Source organism: Phoenix dactylifera, chromosome 13 (genome assembly GCF_051530095.1).
Source record: "Phoenix dactylifera cultivar Ajwa chromosome 13, Ajwa_hap1_PhDact_Kaust_v1.1, whole genome shotgun sequence".
In the NCBI taxonomy this organism is placed as follows: Eukaryota; Viridiplantae; Streptophyta; class Magnoliopsida; order Arecales; family Arecaceae; genus Phoenix; species Phoenix dactylifera.
The window spans coordinates 26,403,443-26,421,943 of record NC_143202.1 but is presented as its reverse complement, the minus strand read 5'-3'; the positions used below and the strand labels follow the sequence as shown (position 1 = coordinate 26,421,943).

Genomic DNA, 18,501 nt, shown 5'->3' with positions numbered 1-18,501 from the left:
TTGATGAATTTTCTTCATTCTTTCCAAATTCTAAATGTTTACCTCTGGCCACAATCCCTACATGCCTACATTGCACTTATGCTCCAGGTTAGTGCAAAAAATGTAGCTCGATTTCGATCATGCATGATGTGTCAAATGTTTAGAATCTGAACTTTTTAACTGCATCCATGCATGTAAATTAAAAGTATGCTAATAAGATAGGAGCATCATGGATGAAATATTCATAATGAACATAAAATAAATTATGTACAAAGAAGCACTAATTGAACATGAAATAGCTAACTTACAAAAGGTCCCCTACCAACAAATGTAAATAAACAGAGAAAGCTAGGGAAAGCATGTAAAGAACTAAAGACATGCTGCTGAGCTGTAAGATGTTTTCTAGTCACCGCCATTTTCCAAGGTGATCCAGATTCGAGTTATCTCCATTATTTTGGACAATGTTGCAAGGCTCAGAAGGAGAAAACCAACTTTCTGAGGCATCCAAAGCTTGTTGTGGACTGTCCCCCAGTCCCCCATATTTAAGCGAACCAAAGTTCAGAGGGGAGAAATAGCAAGGATCATCATCAAGATCATCCACAGAGTTTCCGGGGAAGTTATGTCCCAAGCTACCAATTTCAGTTATTTTTTCAATGTTCCTCCCCTGATCTGTCACTCCTGAATCTTTGACATCACCCGTGGAGATCGCAGGGCTGTGGCCTGGGAAGAGATTGGCATGCCCCAACAGCTTGTCCTTCCTAGAAAACGACGTTCCACAAGAGCAAAGCCACCTATCACATCCACAGTGCTTTTCATGAGTCTTCAAATCTGCAAGAACAGAGAACTTCTTGGCGTTGCATCTACTGCAGGTGTAACTCTTGTCACAGTGGCTCCTCTTGTAATGGTTCTTCACACATAAAATTGTCTTCAGTGGTTGGAATTTCTCATGCTCTCTGTTCCTCTTGCAACCAACAATGGGGCATGAATACCTCTTTATGAGCACAGGCTCTGAGCTTGCTTCATTGCTTGGCTTTGCAAGGGCAGCCGGGGTTTTGTACTCATCTCCATGGCCTCTCATATGCATCCTTAGGTTCGCAGACCTTTTAAATCCCTTTTTGCAGATTGGACAGAAGTGAGGGTGTGGTGCTAAAATGTCCTCCTTTTTTGGTTCCAAAATTTCATATGAGCCTGCGGGAAGATTTTCTCCATCCAGACTATCTTTGTGGACCTTCACATCATGGTGCTTGACAGGAACTGGCTTGATTCCTTCATTCCCAGAATCAGTCAAACTTCTGATCAAGTCTTTGTGTTCCATAACCACATTTTTCTCCGAAGAGAAGCCCTTGTTTTGTTGTAAAGTACCAGTCAAAGCAAAGCTAGGGGTAGAACCAACAGTCCCACCCATCTTCCCAACTGGAGGAGTATTTGACAGAAGTGTATTGTTGATTGACGGAAGAAGATTACCAACCGTTGAGATCAACTGAGATATGATGTAAGCCAGATCTGTGGTCACGAGCTGCTGCTTCACTGCGAGTTCAGTTGGTTGGATAGAGAATGGACCTTCAATATCAATGGCTGAATGGATTACATCCTGAACTTGGTGAATCTTTTGATCAATGAAGATAAGGTTGTTGAGCATTGCTCTTGGATCCCAATCCACTGCCTCACCCATTTGACTGTTAGCAAATGGAGCAACTTGATCTGGTGTTTTAACTACTTGCTCAGAATCGTAAGGCCATATGGATGAGAAGTCCAAATTCTGGGAGTACTTGGGGAATGACTGTCCACTTCCGGCACCATAGCTTAGACTTTTTCCACCAAATTGGGTGAACAGTTGGTTTGGATTAATATTTTCAGATTGGTTGCTCATAGAAGAGGAAGCTTCAGAAGTTGGTATTTGCATATGATCCATTTTAAGCCCTTCCTCACCTTTGTATTAGATGCAAACTCATTCAAAGTTTTAGACTACCTAAAGAAGAGCATGCGAAGGGGAAGCTTTCTTGAGGCCTGGCATAAGCTTGGATTGGCAGCATTGAGAAGAAAAGAGAGGCTAAGATTCTTGCTGCCGAACTACTACTAATCAAGAAATGGATGGAATGTGTCCACTTGAGTTCCAGGTGGGTTGCTGCCATGATAAAAGCCAGATGAGAAGGAAAACAAAAGGAAAGTAGAAGAAAAAGAATAGGCTTTAAACAAGAAGATAAAGGAGAAATGCTGATGGCTTTCCTTTTGTAGTTTCTATGTCTTTCCAAATAACATGTTTCTCTTAGGAGCCACCCTCCTGCTTCCTCAAGGTCAATTTTGGAGAGAGGTGCTTCAGGTGGAGCAGGCTTTATTATCTAAAGTGCGTGCATTCATTGTAGCAAGCGGCGTTAGAGTTTTTGATACCATGGTTCCAATGGCAGAATTGCAGCATGGGAGGGATGAATTATGCTATATACACATTGCAGCCCTTCACAAATTTATTTAGACGGCAACTCTATGATGGTTATCAGATCACTTTCTGATCCACCTCCTGTTTTTTTGATGATATGATCCGCCTTTTGTTGAAGGTAGGCTGCATCCACTTCTATAGGATTGCTGGAGAATGATGCAATCCCTATTATCTATTGAGTTTTTGCACATTTATGGAGAAGCTAACAGTGCTGCCGAATGGATGGGATTATGGCAGCAACAAGTCTTTTTTCTTTTGACTATTAATTAGATTTAATCAAAACCTAACCTATGAGTTAATAAGAAACCTAGTCATTGATAGGTTCAACTCCAAACCTCATGAAAAGGTTTTTAAGTGCAAAACCCCGAAACCTGTACAGTTCAAAATTTCTTTTATATAATCCTAGATCATACGTAACATTCATGTTGTATCTCATTATCAAAACTAAAATTTCTTTTATATAAGGGCCCTTGTTTCTCAACCAATTTAATCGGAGTCGCTCATTAATTTAAGAGCGTAATCAATCAGGATTCAAACAGAAAAAAATGTCCCCCCTGTTCACGTGATATCTTGTTAACTTTTAATCCTTGTTTCTCACAAACAGAGTTACATAGGTCAGTGATGCTTGTCTTGTTTTGTGGTGATCCAAAAAAAGACATCGAAAAAGCCCTCCATTCTAAATCAGTCGATCGAAATCCCTAATCTTGCGCAAAAACACACACACAAAAAACCATCAAAACCCCCCGAAAACGCAGCACATCAATTTCCCCACAAACGGATAACGAAAAAGCTACGATCTTTCCACATAAATCTCACCCAACAAAAAGTATTTTCCTCACATTTCAAGCACCAAAGCCCGAAAAGAAGAGGTTAAAAAATACCAATGACGAGGAGTACGACCCACAGAAGACGCATCAAGAGCGCCAGGAGAATCGAATGCGACGGACCTCATACCACCTCCTCCGATCAAAACCCCATCTCCGGACCGAGAATCCCTGCTTCGGCCAGAGCCCTCAACGCCTCCACCGAGCACGGAGTTCTCCAGTCCCCAGCAACGAGCTTGGCTTCGTTCCATAAATAAAGGCTTAGAACGGAGGGAGGTTGGCTTTCCAGTATGCCTGCGAAACTCTGCATCTTAAACGATTCCAACCATGCTGTCGAGTACAAATCCACGCTGAAGGGGTCCTATTCGTGTCTTTAGCAGGGGAGTCGTTTAATTTGAAACGCTAGTAGGGGACATCAGAGCGGGGAGGGGGCACCGAAAACGCGTGAGGACGTTGGGAACCCATAGAAAGAAACGGCGTTCAGGTTGTATCTTTCGCGCGGAAGAATGATTGATCTTATTTCGCGACGTCTAACCATTGGACCGCATCCTGAACAGATCTCAAAGCAGATATTATAAGATCCAACGGTTGATGCCGCAAAAGAAGGAGAATCGTTCTTTCCCCCGAAAGATACAACCCAAACCCAGAGAAACGACAGCACGACGTCCCAGTGGAGGGGGAACAAACTCCGAGAAGCCCCACGCCTTCGAGAGTGAGGAGAGAGAGCGGGCCGGCAAAGTTTCTGAGATGAGGATGCTTCACTGAGCTTCCCTGGGGCAAGTTATAATTGGCTTGCACTAAATGCCAAGGAGATAGACATCAACAAGTTGAAGCCATTCTAATCTTCTCAAATTGGAATGGATTTGATTGGATTGGGGAGATCCCATTCAAGCTTGGTTCACCAGCTTAACACAGGTAGGCAACCTAGACTCTCAAATCATTTAAGAAAACAAAGAAAAAAAAATCATAAGTAGCAGGGCCGGCCCAATTCTTAGGCGACTTAGGCGGTCATCTAAGTCTCCGGTTCAAAGAAGACTCACTACAGAAAAGGCCCTAAAGACAAAATGGAAAGAAAAAAGGCTTTCTATAAATTCGTTTAGGCTGGCTCACTGCAGGAAAGATCTTAAGCTCCCAAATATATTAGGCCGCGCCTGATAAGTAATTAAATTCAAAGCTCTTTCACTCGTGATACCCAAGTCTCCACTGGAACATCATCTTAGGCTGCTTTAGAAGTTTTTAGTTTCAAAACAATGATTTATTTCATTTCTCCAAATAATTTTTAAAATTATTAAAATTAATTTAAATGTGTTTGGTTGTTGAAAAGGAAGAGTTGAAAAAAAGAAAAAAAAAGGATGATAAAGAGAGAAAAAAGAATGGAAAGAGAGGGTGAAAAAGAGGAATTTGGTGATCAAAAATGGAATTTTCTTGAAACAAATAAAAGAGGGAAGAGTCATCAGGGAGGATCCAGGGTTCCCTGGTGTATTCAACGTATATTTCTAGAGAAATTGATATCATTTTTAAAATAATTAAATAATTTTAGAAAAAAAAATATGTAGGAAGGTCTAAGAAGAAATTAGTCTGCATAGAAAAATATATGCGGATAGGCGCACCTGAAAACCGGCTGGCCAGCTTAGATGCGTCAGTGGAGATATCCAGCGTGCATGAGCTTCCTATGGGCAAGTAGCTCCGCAGAGAAACGTTTATACGGAGTTCCGTACCAGAGAAATGCTGCAAAAATAAGCCTATAAAATTTCTCTGGGATATCCGCGGTAGATATAAATATCGCGGGCAGCCATGGAAGTCGAGGCCGGACCCACCATCGCCTGCCTCCTCCTTTTCCCCCGTCCCCGCAGCTAGGGTTTCTCGCGTCCCCCCGGCCCCCGGAATCCCATCTCCTCCCCGATCGGAGTGAGGTTTCTAGGGTTTCGATCGGTTAATCGATCCGACGACGTCCCGCCGGAGCCAAACTGTCCGCATTCCAACGCAGCCATGGTACGTTTTCTCCTGTCTTTCTCTTTCTTTCTGGAATTTGGTTTCGTGGCTCGGGTCAAGGTCAGGGTAGGGATTTTTTTCTTTTTTGTGTCTGTGGATTCTTCCTGTTGCTATTCTTGGTCGAGTGGAACAAGGGTTTTGGTGGGAGAGAGACGACAGGAGTAGGTTGGGACCTGGTGTTAGACAAGGAATTACATGGTTACTCTCCTACATTCTCAAAATCAAATTTTGGCCAAACTATACGAACCATCATATTTTCTAAAGTAAGCCAGGAGAACGTTCCTAAAATCTCAAAGGCTGACTCGTTGCACCAAAATTTAGTTGCATTTCCTATGGCAAACTTCTATCTGTTAGAAAGCATTAGTAATTATTAATTTCCTCATTGTACATTACAACTTACTTTTGTATCTATCATTGCCTTTGGCCATTGAATTATCGTGCCAAGACTATTCAATCGAGGATTTTAGGGCTTCTTGGTTGTGCTAAGATGAAATTTTGAAATTTTGGATTCATCGATAGGGGAGGCTAATTGGATTATTTATCCACGTAATAGTTGTTCGGTATAAGATAATAGTGAGGATTTTATTCATAGATGCTGACATAATTTTAACTTATCGAGGGCAGAAAGAAATGCATTCCTATCTATCACAGTTTATTTGCAGTCTTGACTACATATTTTTGATGCTTTATCTTGCATTTTCTTTCTTTAAAACAGGCTGCAAAGATTCTTGCCAACCTGATCATTATGGGTTCTGGGATATTAGGAAGGGCTGTTTTACAAGCGTATCGCAAAGCGCTAGAAAGTAAGTCTGGTGCCATACATCATTATTATTAATTATTATTGATTCATTTCTACTTGTATTTCTTTATTATGATCCTTGAAGGCTTGTGACTTTGGAATAGGAATGTTCTTCATACTTTCTCATCTTGTTATCCCCATTTTATGCTTCAGATACTGCGATCCCTCTTAGTAAGCTGGGACAAGAATTACTTTGTGATGTTTTTCCTATGTAACAGAACTACCTTTCAAATTTTCAAATGCTTTGAGAAGATATCATTATCAGAGCACTCCATCTTGTAGGCCCAAAGATGGTGAAAATGGAGGCCTTTTGGAATCCTTAAATATGGAAAAATACAGAACTAACAATTGAACTAGTGTTGAAATTTCTTCACATAATGTATGTGAGAAATTGCGTGTATGGTTGTTTGGTTACAAAAGTCATGCGCTCCCTTTATCCTGTAAAAGAAAAATAAACATTAAGCTTCATCATGTTATAAAAACTGGTTTGAAGACTTCACCATGATGATGTGGTGTTGAATAATGGTTGTTTGTTCAAGTTATAGTATGATAAGTACAGTATAATAGTTGAATGGCTGTTAAAGCAAGTAATGGTCAATAATTTAATGCTGAAATTGTTTCTTGTCTATAATTTGTTATTTATTCAACCAATTGTAAAATTCCAAATATAAAGTAAAGCTTTTAGAATAATATATCAAGAAAATCAAATCTTACAAAAAATAGATCATAAGGGAGAGTCTGGGCATCAAGCGTTGACTCCGTTTTGTGTGTGGCCGCATGCTTTGTATATCAAAGTGTTCACTAATCAAAACAATGTCAGAGAGAGAAGTATTTTTCATATTTGGTTTGGTCGATACATGTTGCCGGTTAAAAACCAGAATTGGTATGTATTAACGATGTTATGTTATGTACCAATAAACTTTCTTATTCCTGCCCAAAATTAAAAGTCATCTCCAATCTACGAAGTTTTAACTTGTTAATCTCTCGTGTTTCCAAGGCCATGTGACCTTATAATACGTTAAAGCTTCCATTCGTGCGCACAAATTCCATATAGAAGCAATGACAGTTTGTGATAGTGAGTTCCCTTTGCCCCTCCAAATCTAGTCCCATGTCTGCTCGAGTTAAAGTTGTTTTAGGAATGAAACCACCTCTGCCTCTGGTTGGCCTAGTGGTACAGCCACCAGTGTCGTATGAAGGAGGTTTGGGATTAGACCTTGTAGCGGACGGTTGGCGTGTGTTCACCTATGGGACAGGACACACTTTTCACTTGCAGAAAAAAAAAGAAGTTGGATAAACACTATATAGGATGACACATAATTCTTCCGAACATTAACAATAGAATGACAATAAGTAGAATATTATATTACTAGATTATAGATTTTCAAGTCTCAAGCTTGAGGGAAATGAGAGGAAATCATCTGTGGAAACATATATCTATAAGAACAGGCTAATCTAAGTGGAAAACATGTTTTTGAGGAGTCAGAAAATATGAAAAAATACATGATATTCCAGAACTTTAGTTATCAAGCAACAGATTTCAGAGCGAAAACTTGTTATTAAGGAAACTTCTCCGTTAACATCCTGAATCATGTTTTTGAATTTTAGAGAGAGAGAGAGAGAGAGAGAGAGAGAGAGATTTGTTAAATAATATAATCTTCATAATGGATATTGTTAATTCAATGTTGTATTTTATGAAAAGGGTTTCCTAATTGAACCGAAAAGCCTTCATCTTTGTCAAATAAGGTTAGCATTTTCTAATAATAAATTGTCACCTTGCATAAGCTTAAAAGTTTTCTATCTATGGTATTAAATATGTATCTTAAACATATACGTGCATTTTTGACTTGTTTTGCATGAGAAAGGCACTATACAATTCATGGATATGATCTGCACTGGCTGTTAGAGTTTGGGCAGATATCTTCTTAGTAATTGCTTTTTGATCAATATTCACTGTCCTTTTATGCTGTTACTACAGACAAATAGGTTGACATTTATGAAATTTGGCAATGAGCTGAAGATCATACAGTTGTCTTTATCTTTATAACACAACAGATGCATGCAAGCAGTGCTTTACTTTTTTTCTCTCTCTGTTTTTCTTGGCAGATGCTAATAAAACTGGTGTTGCAAATGAAACTATACAAAATATACGCAGAGCTAGTAAAGTCATGACTGAACAGGAGGCGCGGCAGATATTGGGGATTAGCGAGCAGTCAACCTGGGAAGAGGTTCTGCAGGTTGGTTTTTGATTCACATGTGTATTGCTTGATTGTTACAATTAGTGGCTGAGTGTTTTCTTTGCCTGCTGTATATATGCGATTGTTATTCTCCCATCCTGCACCTTTTCATGCAATAAAAGATTGATTTATTTTTTTCCATGCATTTTATCATTCTCGTATGTTGAATTTATCGGGAAGCATGGAATTTGACTGTACACTTGATGAATCTTCCTGATTTGAGTCACATCTCATGCTTAACACTCTGATAAGATGAAGTCAATTAACTCACTACCTTTGGAGTCGGGTGCAATGGAGCCGAGTCGAGTCGAGTAGCTAGAGGCTCGAACTTGACTCGATTCAAAATACTCAGGCTTCAAACTCGACTCGAGATCAATCGGGCCTTAATATTTAAGCTTGAGCTCTACTCGATCAAAAAAAGCAATACTCGAGATCGATTTGACTCGATTCGAATATTAATTGAGCTATACTCGAGCTTGAGTTCGAGCTTTAGTCATAATTAAAAAATATGGTTAAACAAAATATAACATAATATTATATTTTAAAATCTTAAATTAATAATATATATTATAAATAATATATTTATATACTCGGCGAGCCTTTGAGCTAACTATCTTGCTACTCGAGCTCAGTAAAAGTCGAGTTGAGTCGAGCTTGGATCCGAGTTGCACTTAAGCACCTCGCGAGCTGCTTGGCTCATTTGCACCCTTACTCTGGATAGTGAATCACTCATTTCTCACATACAGTGTACAGCAGCATAATTATTTTGGAATATTTAGTTGTGGTGGTTGCTATTAATAGAATTTGTACTGTGGTCACCTGGTCCAAGTCATATATCATATAAAATTTGGTATCTGAATCTGAGTCATTCATTTTGCCAAATTTGCAGAAGTATGATGGCTTGTTTGAGAGGAACGCCAAAAACGGGAGCTTTTACCTGCAGTCAAAGGTTCACAGGGCCAAAGAATGCCTAGAAGCTGTGTACCAAGGGAAGGGAGAGGGAAAAAGATGAAGTCTGCTAACCTTCCCCTTGTTGGGACTTCGCAATGCAACTGTTATCTCGGCAATGTTTTTATCACAGCCAAGATCTCCACTTCTATCAGTATGTTTGTATGTATCTTGGCCCTACTGTCATGGCTGATATAAATCAATAAAATTCAAAATATTGGTTGATACAGTATATTTATATCGGTTGATATTTTTCCAATTAATTTTTATTTCTTAAAAAACTTTCTTAATTAGTAAATCTTGAAATCAATGTTTGAATATAATTTCTAATCTCAGATTTATTATTTTGGCCAACATTCTGATAACTTGGTCTTTGAATATTGACTGGTGTATTGGAAAATCTCAGTTTTCTCCTCTCTTTTTTTCACTTATTATATTGGCCAAGATAAATCAAGATCCCTTCATCTCCATCTCGGCTGATAAAGCTAAGGCCTTCCCTTGCCTTAATAGAAATGCTTCATGTACTGTTTACTAGAAGATCAAGACCACCTTCCTCCTTTTCCAAAAAGTTCCCTACAATTTTGAATCAATGGCTGTTGGTGGAATTCCGCAATGGGAGTATTCCCCATATCTAGCTGAAAGTCCTCAAGTTGGTCACAACTTGAGGATAAAACAAAACTCCAAGCAGTGATACACTGTGCAGAACATAGACTTCTGTAGTCCTATGTCTATCTATTATTAGTGGATATTCGCCGGCCAGGAGCCGATTTGACCGCATTGATATCTTATTCTGACTTCCAAAATGGAATCCTTCTAATGTTGAATTTATTGGTGTTAGTGGAATGCGACGCAGGGCTGCCGGCGGTAGTACACTCTGTAATATTCCAAGACTCAATTGACCTGATAATATAGACCAGGAGAACAAGAAAAATTTGCTGTCTGAACCTTATTTTGCCGCGTTTGGTTGAAGAATTAGGCAAGGAATTCAGCATCAATTCTTTTGGAACATGTTCCATGAAGTTCAAACTTTTCTTTTCGAGACCAGCATAACTTTCTCAAGTGGAGTCTAATCTTTTCAGGGCGTATTCACACTCTTGAATGGCATGATGATACTTCTTTGGAGATTGCTCTATTTTGGTTTATATCCTTATCACCTGTCTGTGACAACAAAGTTTCTCACATTCCTAGCTAGATCCATACATGCAAATGTTTTACATGAACTGAAGAACAAATTATTGAAAACACAAGGGGCTGACTTACATCATAATAAGTTGGCTCAAGTCATAATAATAGATTAACTTGGATCCCTCAGGATGCGCATCATATTGTAAATATCAGAAGTGCATAATTTTAACCCCTTCATGATTTACAAAATAGAAACCCATAATTTCCTACAACCAACCAAATTTGCTGTACAATCTTCCTTGGTTCTGTTCTAATATTCTTCCTGATGTCTCCTTCCAAATAAATAAATAAATAAAAATAAACAAATATATAAATAAAATAAAATAAAAACCTGAAGTCTGTGTTCTGCAGCTCATACGATTAAACTTTCTTCTGGTTTATTTTACTGACGAACACTACTAACCAAGTAGGTAATTAAGTGGAATATGTGAGTCCTGCTAGTGTCATGTAGAGAATACTTAAAAACAATTCCCATTATACTTAAAAAATGGCACCTTCTTACAGTTAAAAAATGGTACTTTCATTGTGATTATAATTTCTCAGGAAAAAAAAATCATTCTGATTGTAAAACTCCTGGTCTCTTAATTGATTCCTCCCTTTGAGTTAATCATCATAATCTTTAGATTGCTTGGAGTATTTCGAATAGGCGAATACTGTAATTCTGAAAAAAATACATAAACCTGAACTCTGTCCCTTTCTGTTATGGCTAAACCATTCTTGCCTCTTTTTTGTGTGGCAGATATGGATATAAACAAATGGCGTAAGCAAACTAATGCATTAGAAGATTGGCTGGCAATCTGATTCAGACCAAAGCGAGGTACCGGTACAAAATTTGATTTCTATCATTTGTTTTCAGAATAGTGTTAACACAATCCTTCCCATGCGAGTAATGCTACTCAAATACACTCTTCTTTTAACAAACTTAGCAAACAAGATACTTTCCAGAATGAATCTTCCTTCAATTATACACGATTTTCTGTTACCATGAGATTATCCATGTTGACTAATTGTATTGGAGGATTGGTTGTCGCATAAACTTTGTGAAACATGGAGCAATAAGATTGTTCATTTTAACCCTCTTTGGACGACAATGAAGAAGTCGAAAATCTTAATAAGGTCGATCCTGACTTGATAGCTTTTAAAAAGTATATGCTCCTACATGTAAATGTTATACGACATTATATGACATAAGAAAACCAATATATCTAGCAAAAGATTCTCCGGCCATACTCTGATGGTTGAACCTATGAAGATGTCCAGGGGAACTTCCACTAATGATATCCTGCGAATCTTGATTAGGTGGAATATAATATATTAGTGAGCCACTCATACATGATGCATGCTTGTTTGAATTGACTCAAATACTTAAGAATAGGTCATTCGAAGCATATAAAAAATAAAAATAAACAGCATATAAGCCATCTCTATCTATACCAACTACCTCTTTGTCAGCCACATTGACATATTCTAAGCTGGAAGGTTTGCAAAAGTCACAATCTTAATCTATGATAACTTTCATAATCAGAAGATTAGAATCATTTGCTTGATACATTTCTATTTGCTTGATCTATTTAGACCGAGGTACATTTCTTAAAAAAACTCTTGGTTGCTTAAGCCCAAGACTTAGTTGTTAGATGACATTAGTTGCAATCTAGATGTAGTGTTATCTGTCTTGGCTCCCAATCAATGTGAAATTGAGATCATGTTTTTGTGCAAATTGAGATTTTTTTTTTGTCTCTGTCTTTCAAAAATGAGTAAATTCAGATTGTTATCATTTATGTGCAGCTACTGTATCCAAAATCATTTTCAATTCTCTCTCGGTAGGAAACCACAAGTTGTTCTTTTGTCGAGACTGTCAATTGTATCCAAAATCATTTCCAAAGCTGGCATCATTATTAGGCATACAGGTACACAGAAAAAGGGTGTCCCTAGCATCTGAATCTACAAACAGATAGTTTCTACTGTTCCATTAGTATCTGAATCTGAATTGCTCCCTGATTCCTCAGTTAATCGTCATAGAAAAATCAGCTAAAATGAGAATTTTCACAGGATTGCTCTCAAGAGTTTATAGCAAAGAATTCCATTCCTTTAAATTCTATCCATCCAGAAACCACTCCATCTACAAAAAAGCTGAGTCTTCTTGCACAACATAATGAAACTCAAAGAATTGAAATGGTGGAGAAATCAAAAATATATCCAGTTGTTTCATTGATGCTTTGGACAATTGAGATCCGTGATATTGTATAGGACTGGGATAATCTTTCTTTGAAAAATCTACATTGAGGGATAGAAATAACCAAATACCAATCAATACTTAAAGAGTAGAGGGTGGAGATGTTTAACCATCTACAAACTGCATCCAGGTGAGTGATTAGGTGACCGTATGCAGTGCCATGCAGAAACTGTTGTTAGAAGCCTATCTTGCCATCCTAAAGATATTGCACGCCCTTCATCTCTCTCAGAAATTCGAAACCCACCGGCGCCACCATCATGTCCTAGACTTGAACAGTGGCTCTTGATCTTCAAGAGCAGCTTTGCTTGGCTCACAGACGTCGAACTCAACTTTATTTCTTCGAAACCGAAGCTCTCCATCTTTCTCTTCCATGTATCCAACCTCTCGGACCTCAAATGCTTCTCCTCTTCCTTCTCCTCGTTAGTCATGGCAGTCTTGATCTCTCTGCCCAGATGGTTCTTCTCGATGCTCAGCCTCTCTGCGCTCCCAGACGGGAGGCAGTCATTCAACGAGTCGAACATGGCTGCATAATAATGTAAAGACTCCGTAAATCTCGATAAGAAGCTTTGTGGGCTTTGGCTACCTTCTTTCCCTACCAGAACCACCACAGATGGATTCAGCGAGTGGATAGCCATCAATGTATCATATACGTCCGAAGAGCTTCTCAAGTTTTGCAGGTAAAAAACCAGGTTCACGACAAGCGTCGCACCCTTTTCGATCTTAAAATCCCTGCTTCTCGAACCTGTCAGCAGCCCTTCAAATTCGAAAATCAGGTTGCAACAGCCCTTGGTGAAATTGGCAAGCCTCGTTTCGGTTTCCTTGAGTTCCTCAATGCTTCGACCAAATCCCATAATTCGAAGAGAGATGGGCTTGCTGCCTGTGGCCTTATCAGATAGCGACTGGATTAAAGAAGGCCATTGGAATCCATACGAGACATCGAAATCTACGACATGTAGCCTTCTTCCATTCTTCATCTCTTCCTTTTCAAAGGCCTCAATTATTGCTTGGTTAGCAGTGAAATGAGCAAACTGGTAGTACGGGGAAGCCTGGTAGAGTTGGGTAAAGGCTGAAAATTCTTCCTCTGGTGTGGGGTGGGCCATGATCGTTCGGTAGAATGGAGACCTTCCTGTTAAAAGTCTGGCGGCCAAGCCATCTGTGAAGTAAGCTGCGACCCGTTGGATTGGATCACCATGCAACGAGACACGATCGTACAACTCATGCAAGGCATCAACGGCTGAGCTTATATCGTTTGCGTCAGCTGCGGTGGCAGCCACGAGAAGCAAATGAGTCAGTTGCAGACGATTTCCATCCTCCAAACCATTCCTTCTGGGGTCTGCTCTTAACATCCTCTCCCTTGCTTGAAGCAACCCAAAGAACTTCTTATCTAAGACGTCTTGCATTAAGGTACCGCATGCCATACTATTGGATTCTCCTCTTCTCTGGTTCCTCTTCTCTGCAGTGCTCGAACGCCAAGTGCTGCCAATTCCCAAGTCAAGACCTGGCATCTCCTCTCCAATATCTTCTTGCATTCTCTCTCTCTCTCTCTCTGTTTCTCTCTGAGTTGCAGATGCAGATGCACAAGAGGAGAGAGGGTGCAAGAGATGGCAATGGAAGGAGTAATTAGAATTGTAAGGGAAGTGGAGAAAGGAGATATATGGAAAATTCCGTTGTGTCACCAAAGGAAGAGAGGAAGGACTTGGCTTTGCCTTCTTGGGCATATATATAAAATAAAGGCTCTTTTGAATGAAGGATATCTTCTTGCCTTGATATTTCTTTTTCTTCTTGTCTTTGGATCGATATTCCTCTTGGATTCCGAGGTTGAGACGGTGGGTGGCGTTTTCTTCTCGTTGTTTTGTTCTACGTTTTCCTATGGTCTTGGTTTTAATGAGGGGCTCCCTTGAGGAGTGAGAGAAGTGGTTGGAATTAGAATGTTTCAAAAGATGCCGTGAGGCAGTCGACCAAGAACAAAGAGGGAAGGAAAGAGCTGGGAATCATCACTTTGTCTCCACACGACTTGTCGCCTTGTCCCGCTTTCTAGAAGCAATCCCTCCCCCTTCAACCGATTATCTTATCCCGTATTATTATAAGCTCTTTTCTTCCAACCTTTTCAACCACCAGCCCTTCTTCGTCCCCTCCAAAACCTCGATAGCTGAGAGCAGTGACAGGATACCGTGGGAACGGATATGCTGCTTGGTTTTGTTATATATCACCCACAACCTGCAAAGAAAAGTTTACACCTATCATCATATTCTAATAACAAGCACCGAAAAATAGTTCTACTCTTTTTATTGCTATTGTTATTTTTAATCCGAATTTTTTTCCAACAATCTTTGTAACAATCAGAACTTCATCTTAAAAAAAACTAACCAAAAGCTATCATTTCGGTTCTAATGAATAACCGACGTGGGACTAAATATAGTTCTCATATACTTCTCTGGTTTGTCAAGATCCGTGCTGCAGCGTCTTATACTCTACATAGGTTATAAGTCGGGTTCGCTCTGATATCATTTGTTACAATTCAGAACCTCATCCAAAATAGCTAGCTAGAAGATATTATTTGGGTTCATTGATCCTATATAAGCATCCAAGGTCTATTACACGAATAACTGATGTGGGACTAAATACATATTTGCATGGGTCCTCATAATTTTTACCTAAATTCTAATCTGTTGGGAGTCCTTTTAGACCTGAGTTCAAGTCCACAAAATGGGATCGGAAAAGATTTGTTGATTGCGCCTTGAGGCAAAAAAGAATTTGAAGCGCCATGATTCCGGCTTCTCCTTTCGTACAGAATCATCAAATGTGACCCAACACACAGAATGGAACCAAGGCTTTTGTTACTGGAGAGAATTCAACCCTTGGAACCCCGTTCCTTCGACCCAAAGTAATGATTCATAGGAACAAAAGAAGTTTCAAAGACTGTCGTGCTGATTCGCTTTGGAAGCCGCCCCGGGTGCCTTTGAAAATTAAGTATTTCCTCTGGCTCTGCTTGAAGCATAAACTCCATACCGAATATAATCTCAATAGAAAACTCAACAAGTATTTCCCTCCTCTGTGAGATCCTGCCGAATCTATTGATCATGTCCTCATTCAATGCCTGTTTGTCATGGAGATTTGGAAGGCAATTTGCCGCCATCTTCGACTTGGAGAAGAAATCACCTGTCGAAGAACCTCCAATCAACTGTTTCATGTTGATCGCCGCAGTTTCGTTGGTCTACTGGAAGGAAAGAAATACGAAGACCTTTCTTAACAAGAAATCCTCAGCTGTTGACGCTGCTCTCAGTAGATCCAGACAATCTAGTGGAATTATCCAAACAATCGCTAGAGAGAAAATTAACACTCTTCCTTATTAAAAAAATAAGATATATTTAATAATTTAGATATTATCGAAGAAAGAGGATGGATGGCCAATGCCTCAGCCAAATATGAACTCATTTTGGTTGTTGTATCTGTGACCTGTTGAGAAAGCTGTAAATTTTGTAGGTATTTGGCTTCAATCTTGGATGATTGAACTTTATTATGAGAAGAGATCTATTTTTTGTTGCTTTGCGAACCAAATTAGAATAAATATAGTTGTTTCTTTTCTGAACTTGTGTTTGTTTTTTATTATTATGTTGAAAGAAGCAAACATTTTTTGGGGTATTTTTAGCTTCAATTTTGGATAACGAAACGTTAGAGCTTGTAACTTGCTAAAGCCAATTCATAACCTCTTTCTCTGTGAAAGTATTGCTGTTGGAAGGACGAGAATTGGTAATGTTAACTCATTTAAGCTGGAGACTAAGGAAGACTTGAATGTTTCTCATTTAAGCTGGAAACTAGGTCCATTTGTCAATAAGTTGTGTCGCATGATGATGTTCTATTGAAAAACATACACTTCTGAAGTAAAAATCATTATTTTCAGAAGTGTATGTTTTTCAATAGAACATGATCATGCGACGCTACTTATTGATAACTTCTGTCTCGATTCTTGTTCTGATGAAGATGGGTTCTATTATCCTGATGATGATGAGTAGTATTATTAACAAATTGTATGGGTATATGATTTGGAAAAGTTTGCATATGCTGGTGTTTTAAATTTTGCAAGGGTTCAGCTTGAAGGCCTGGAGAGTGCAATTTATTTCAAAATTCAGTAGAATCTGAAGTCGCACAAATGTCGTATAAAATACGTCCAAGTCATTATTCATACATTTTCGTGGGGGAATTCGTGAGTTCAGCTGCAATATTTTCTGTAGGTTCTCTTTGTTCTAATACTCTGTTCGTTTTTATAATAGTATTGCATGCTATATTTCCACTTTACAATAGACTTTGGCCTATTGATGCAGTTTCTGTTTGCCAGAGGCAAAAAAGTGATCCAATTCATGTTTATGAGGATCTTGAGGCCAGTAGGAAGCCATCGAGCTTTGAAGACATTTATCGGTTGCCATGCCAAAGATGATGCTCGATTGGCATATGCTGGTACACTGTTTCATAAAAGCCATGCCGGCGTTTATGAGGTTATTGGTAGGAAAGATGGGAGGAATGCTAGACATTTATTCATTTGATGCTTGCATGCCTTGTATTTATCCATAATCCAGCCTTTGGTTATGTCGCAGGTTTCCAGATATATATATATATATATATATATATATATATATATATATATATATATATATATATATATATATATATATATATATATATATATATATATATATATATATTTGTTCTGTTTCGATATGAACTGACTTCTGTAGCTACCATTGTCCAGTTTCAGACCAGTGTTATATGACCTACATCTGCAATTCTGCATTCAATGACTTCTTACCATAGATATTCAACAACAGCATTGTTTAACCAATATTTGCAAAAAGTAATTATATTATCTGATCAGTCTATGCAACCATGCTGCAATTCACAAATAGCAACCACAGGCCATTCCGAGAAAATGCTACATTGTTGCAAAGCTGATCAGTTTTAACATAATTTGTTTGAGTTACTATGCCATACCACTCTGATGGTGATTAAAATTTGTTGAGTGGAATATTGTGAGACTATCTTAGGAGCTGCTCAGGTTGCTGTAGAGGGTATACTGCTCTTTTGATGTTTGGTAGGATGAAAGAGACATGGAGACCCGAAAACAAAGGGAATGTTAGCCTCCATCAAAGATGATACAAGAAAATTAGCTTCTATCAAAGACGACACCCAGAGCATCAGCATGAATCAGATAATTTTTTCTATGTATGAACCACAAAAAGTATCATAGGAACATTATAACAAAATAAATAAATAAAAAGAAACGACAAAGAAACTTGAGGGATATTGACTACTGAGGGGGCGAAGAAAACCTTTATCATAAGTGTAACGGTTTTCATGCAGGGAAACATGAGAAAAATGCTCTGTGAAATGAAAACAAAAGCTTAGTTGTTTCACACCAAAAGTGCAGGAAAACTTTATCAGTTAAAGTCGACAAAATTTTATTAAAATCCTGTCTATAACTGCTGTTGAAAGATTCAAATTTTGGCCGCCTCCAAGTTGTCGTGACAACTGGGACAAACCGAATTGGCAAGAGATCGGAATTTTATCACTTTAATATGACGTAGAACAAATACATAAGCACCAACTTTAGATGCCATTGAAAGGAGAGGCACCCGGACTAGCATTAGTGATTCGGGTTCATGCACAACAGTTGTCATCATATCGATGGTTTCGCCCTGCCAAAATATGGTTGAATTTTAAATACAGTTCTTCTTAGTAAAAGATGTGCTTTGGATTAATTTATCACCATACCAACAGCTTGATCCAGACTAAATATGGTTGGACTAATTCTTGCATATAATTGGTTATGGAATTCAATGTTCTTCCATGTTGCAGAGGTCTCATCAATTATAATAAAC

At 38.6% G+C, this 18,501-nt stretch overlaps 3 protein-coding genes across 6 annotated transcripts; 1 reads left to right on the top strand and 2 right to left on the bottom strand.

Moving 5' to 3' along the window:
• Positions 1-200: 200 nt before the first annotated feature.
• Positions 201-3,466, bottom strand: LOC103703211 (zinc finger protein STOP1 homolog). The gene is made up of 2 exons (XM_008785992.6): positions 3,295-3,466; positions 201-2,104 (listed from the first exon to the last, which is right to left on the bottom strand). Exon 2 carries the CDS (start codon positions 1,889-1,891, stop codon positions 386-388), a length of 1,506 nt encoding a protein of 501 aa, XP_008784214.3. The 5' UTR covers positions 1,892-2,104; positions 3,295-3,466; the 3' UTR covers positions 201-385.
• Positions 3,467-5,023: 1,557 nt separating this feature from the next.
• LOC103703213 (mitochondrial import inner membrane translocase subunit PAM16 like 2-like) lies at positions 5,024-17,168 on the top strand. 4 transcript variants are annotated; one of them, XR_003384900.4, is made up of 7 exons: positions 5,024-5,229; positions 5,945-6,032; positions 8,132-8,262; positions 9,152-9,372; positions 11,135-11,212; positions 16,720-16,856; positions 16,951-17,168. XR_003384900.4 is itself a non-coding variant. In XM_008785993.6 (4 exons), the coding sequence occupies exons 1-4, from the start codon at positions 5,227-5,229 to the stop codon at positions 9,272-9,274; spliced, it is 345 nt and encodes a 114-aa protein (XP_008784215.4). In that variant the 5' UTR covers positions 5,024-5,226; the 3' UTR covers positions 9,275-9,435. The 4 variants fall into 4 exon arrangements, 1 of the variants encoding a protein (XP_008784215.4); XR_015972665.2 differs by having other exon boundaries at positions 16,713-16,856; XR_016398210.1 differs by lacking the exons at positions 16,720-16,856; positions 16,951-17,168 and having other exon boundaries at positions 11,135-14,376.
• LOC103703260 (scarecrow-like protein 21) lies at positions 12,566-14,346 on the bottom strand. The gene has a single exon (XM_008786040.6). It carries the CDS (start codon positions 14,344-14,346, stop codon positions 12,742-12,744), a length of 1,605 nt encoding a protein of 534 aa, XP_008784262.5. The 3' UTR covers positions 12,566-12,741.
• Positions 17,169-18,501: the final 1,333 nt, after the last annotated feature.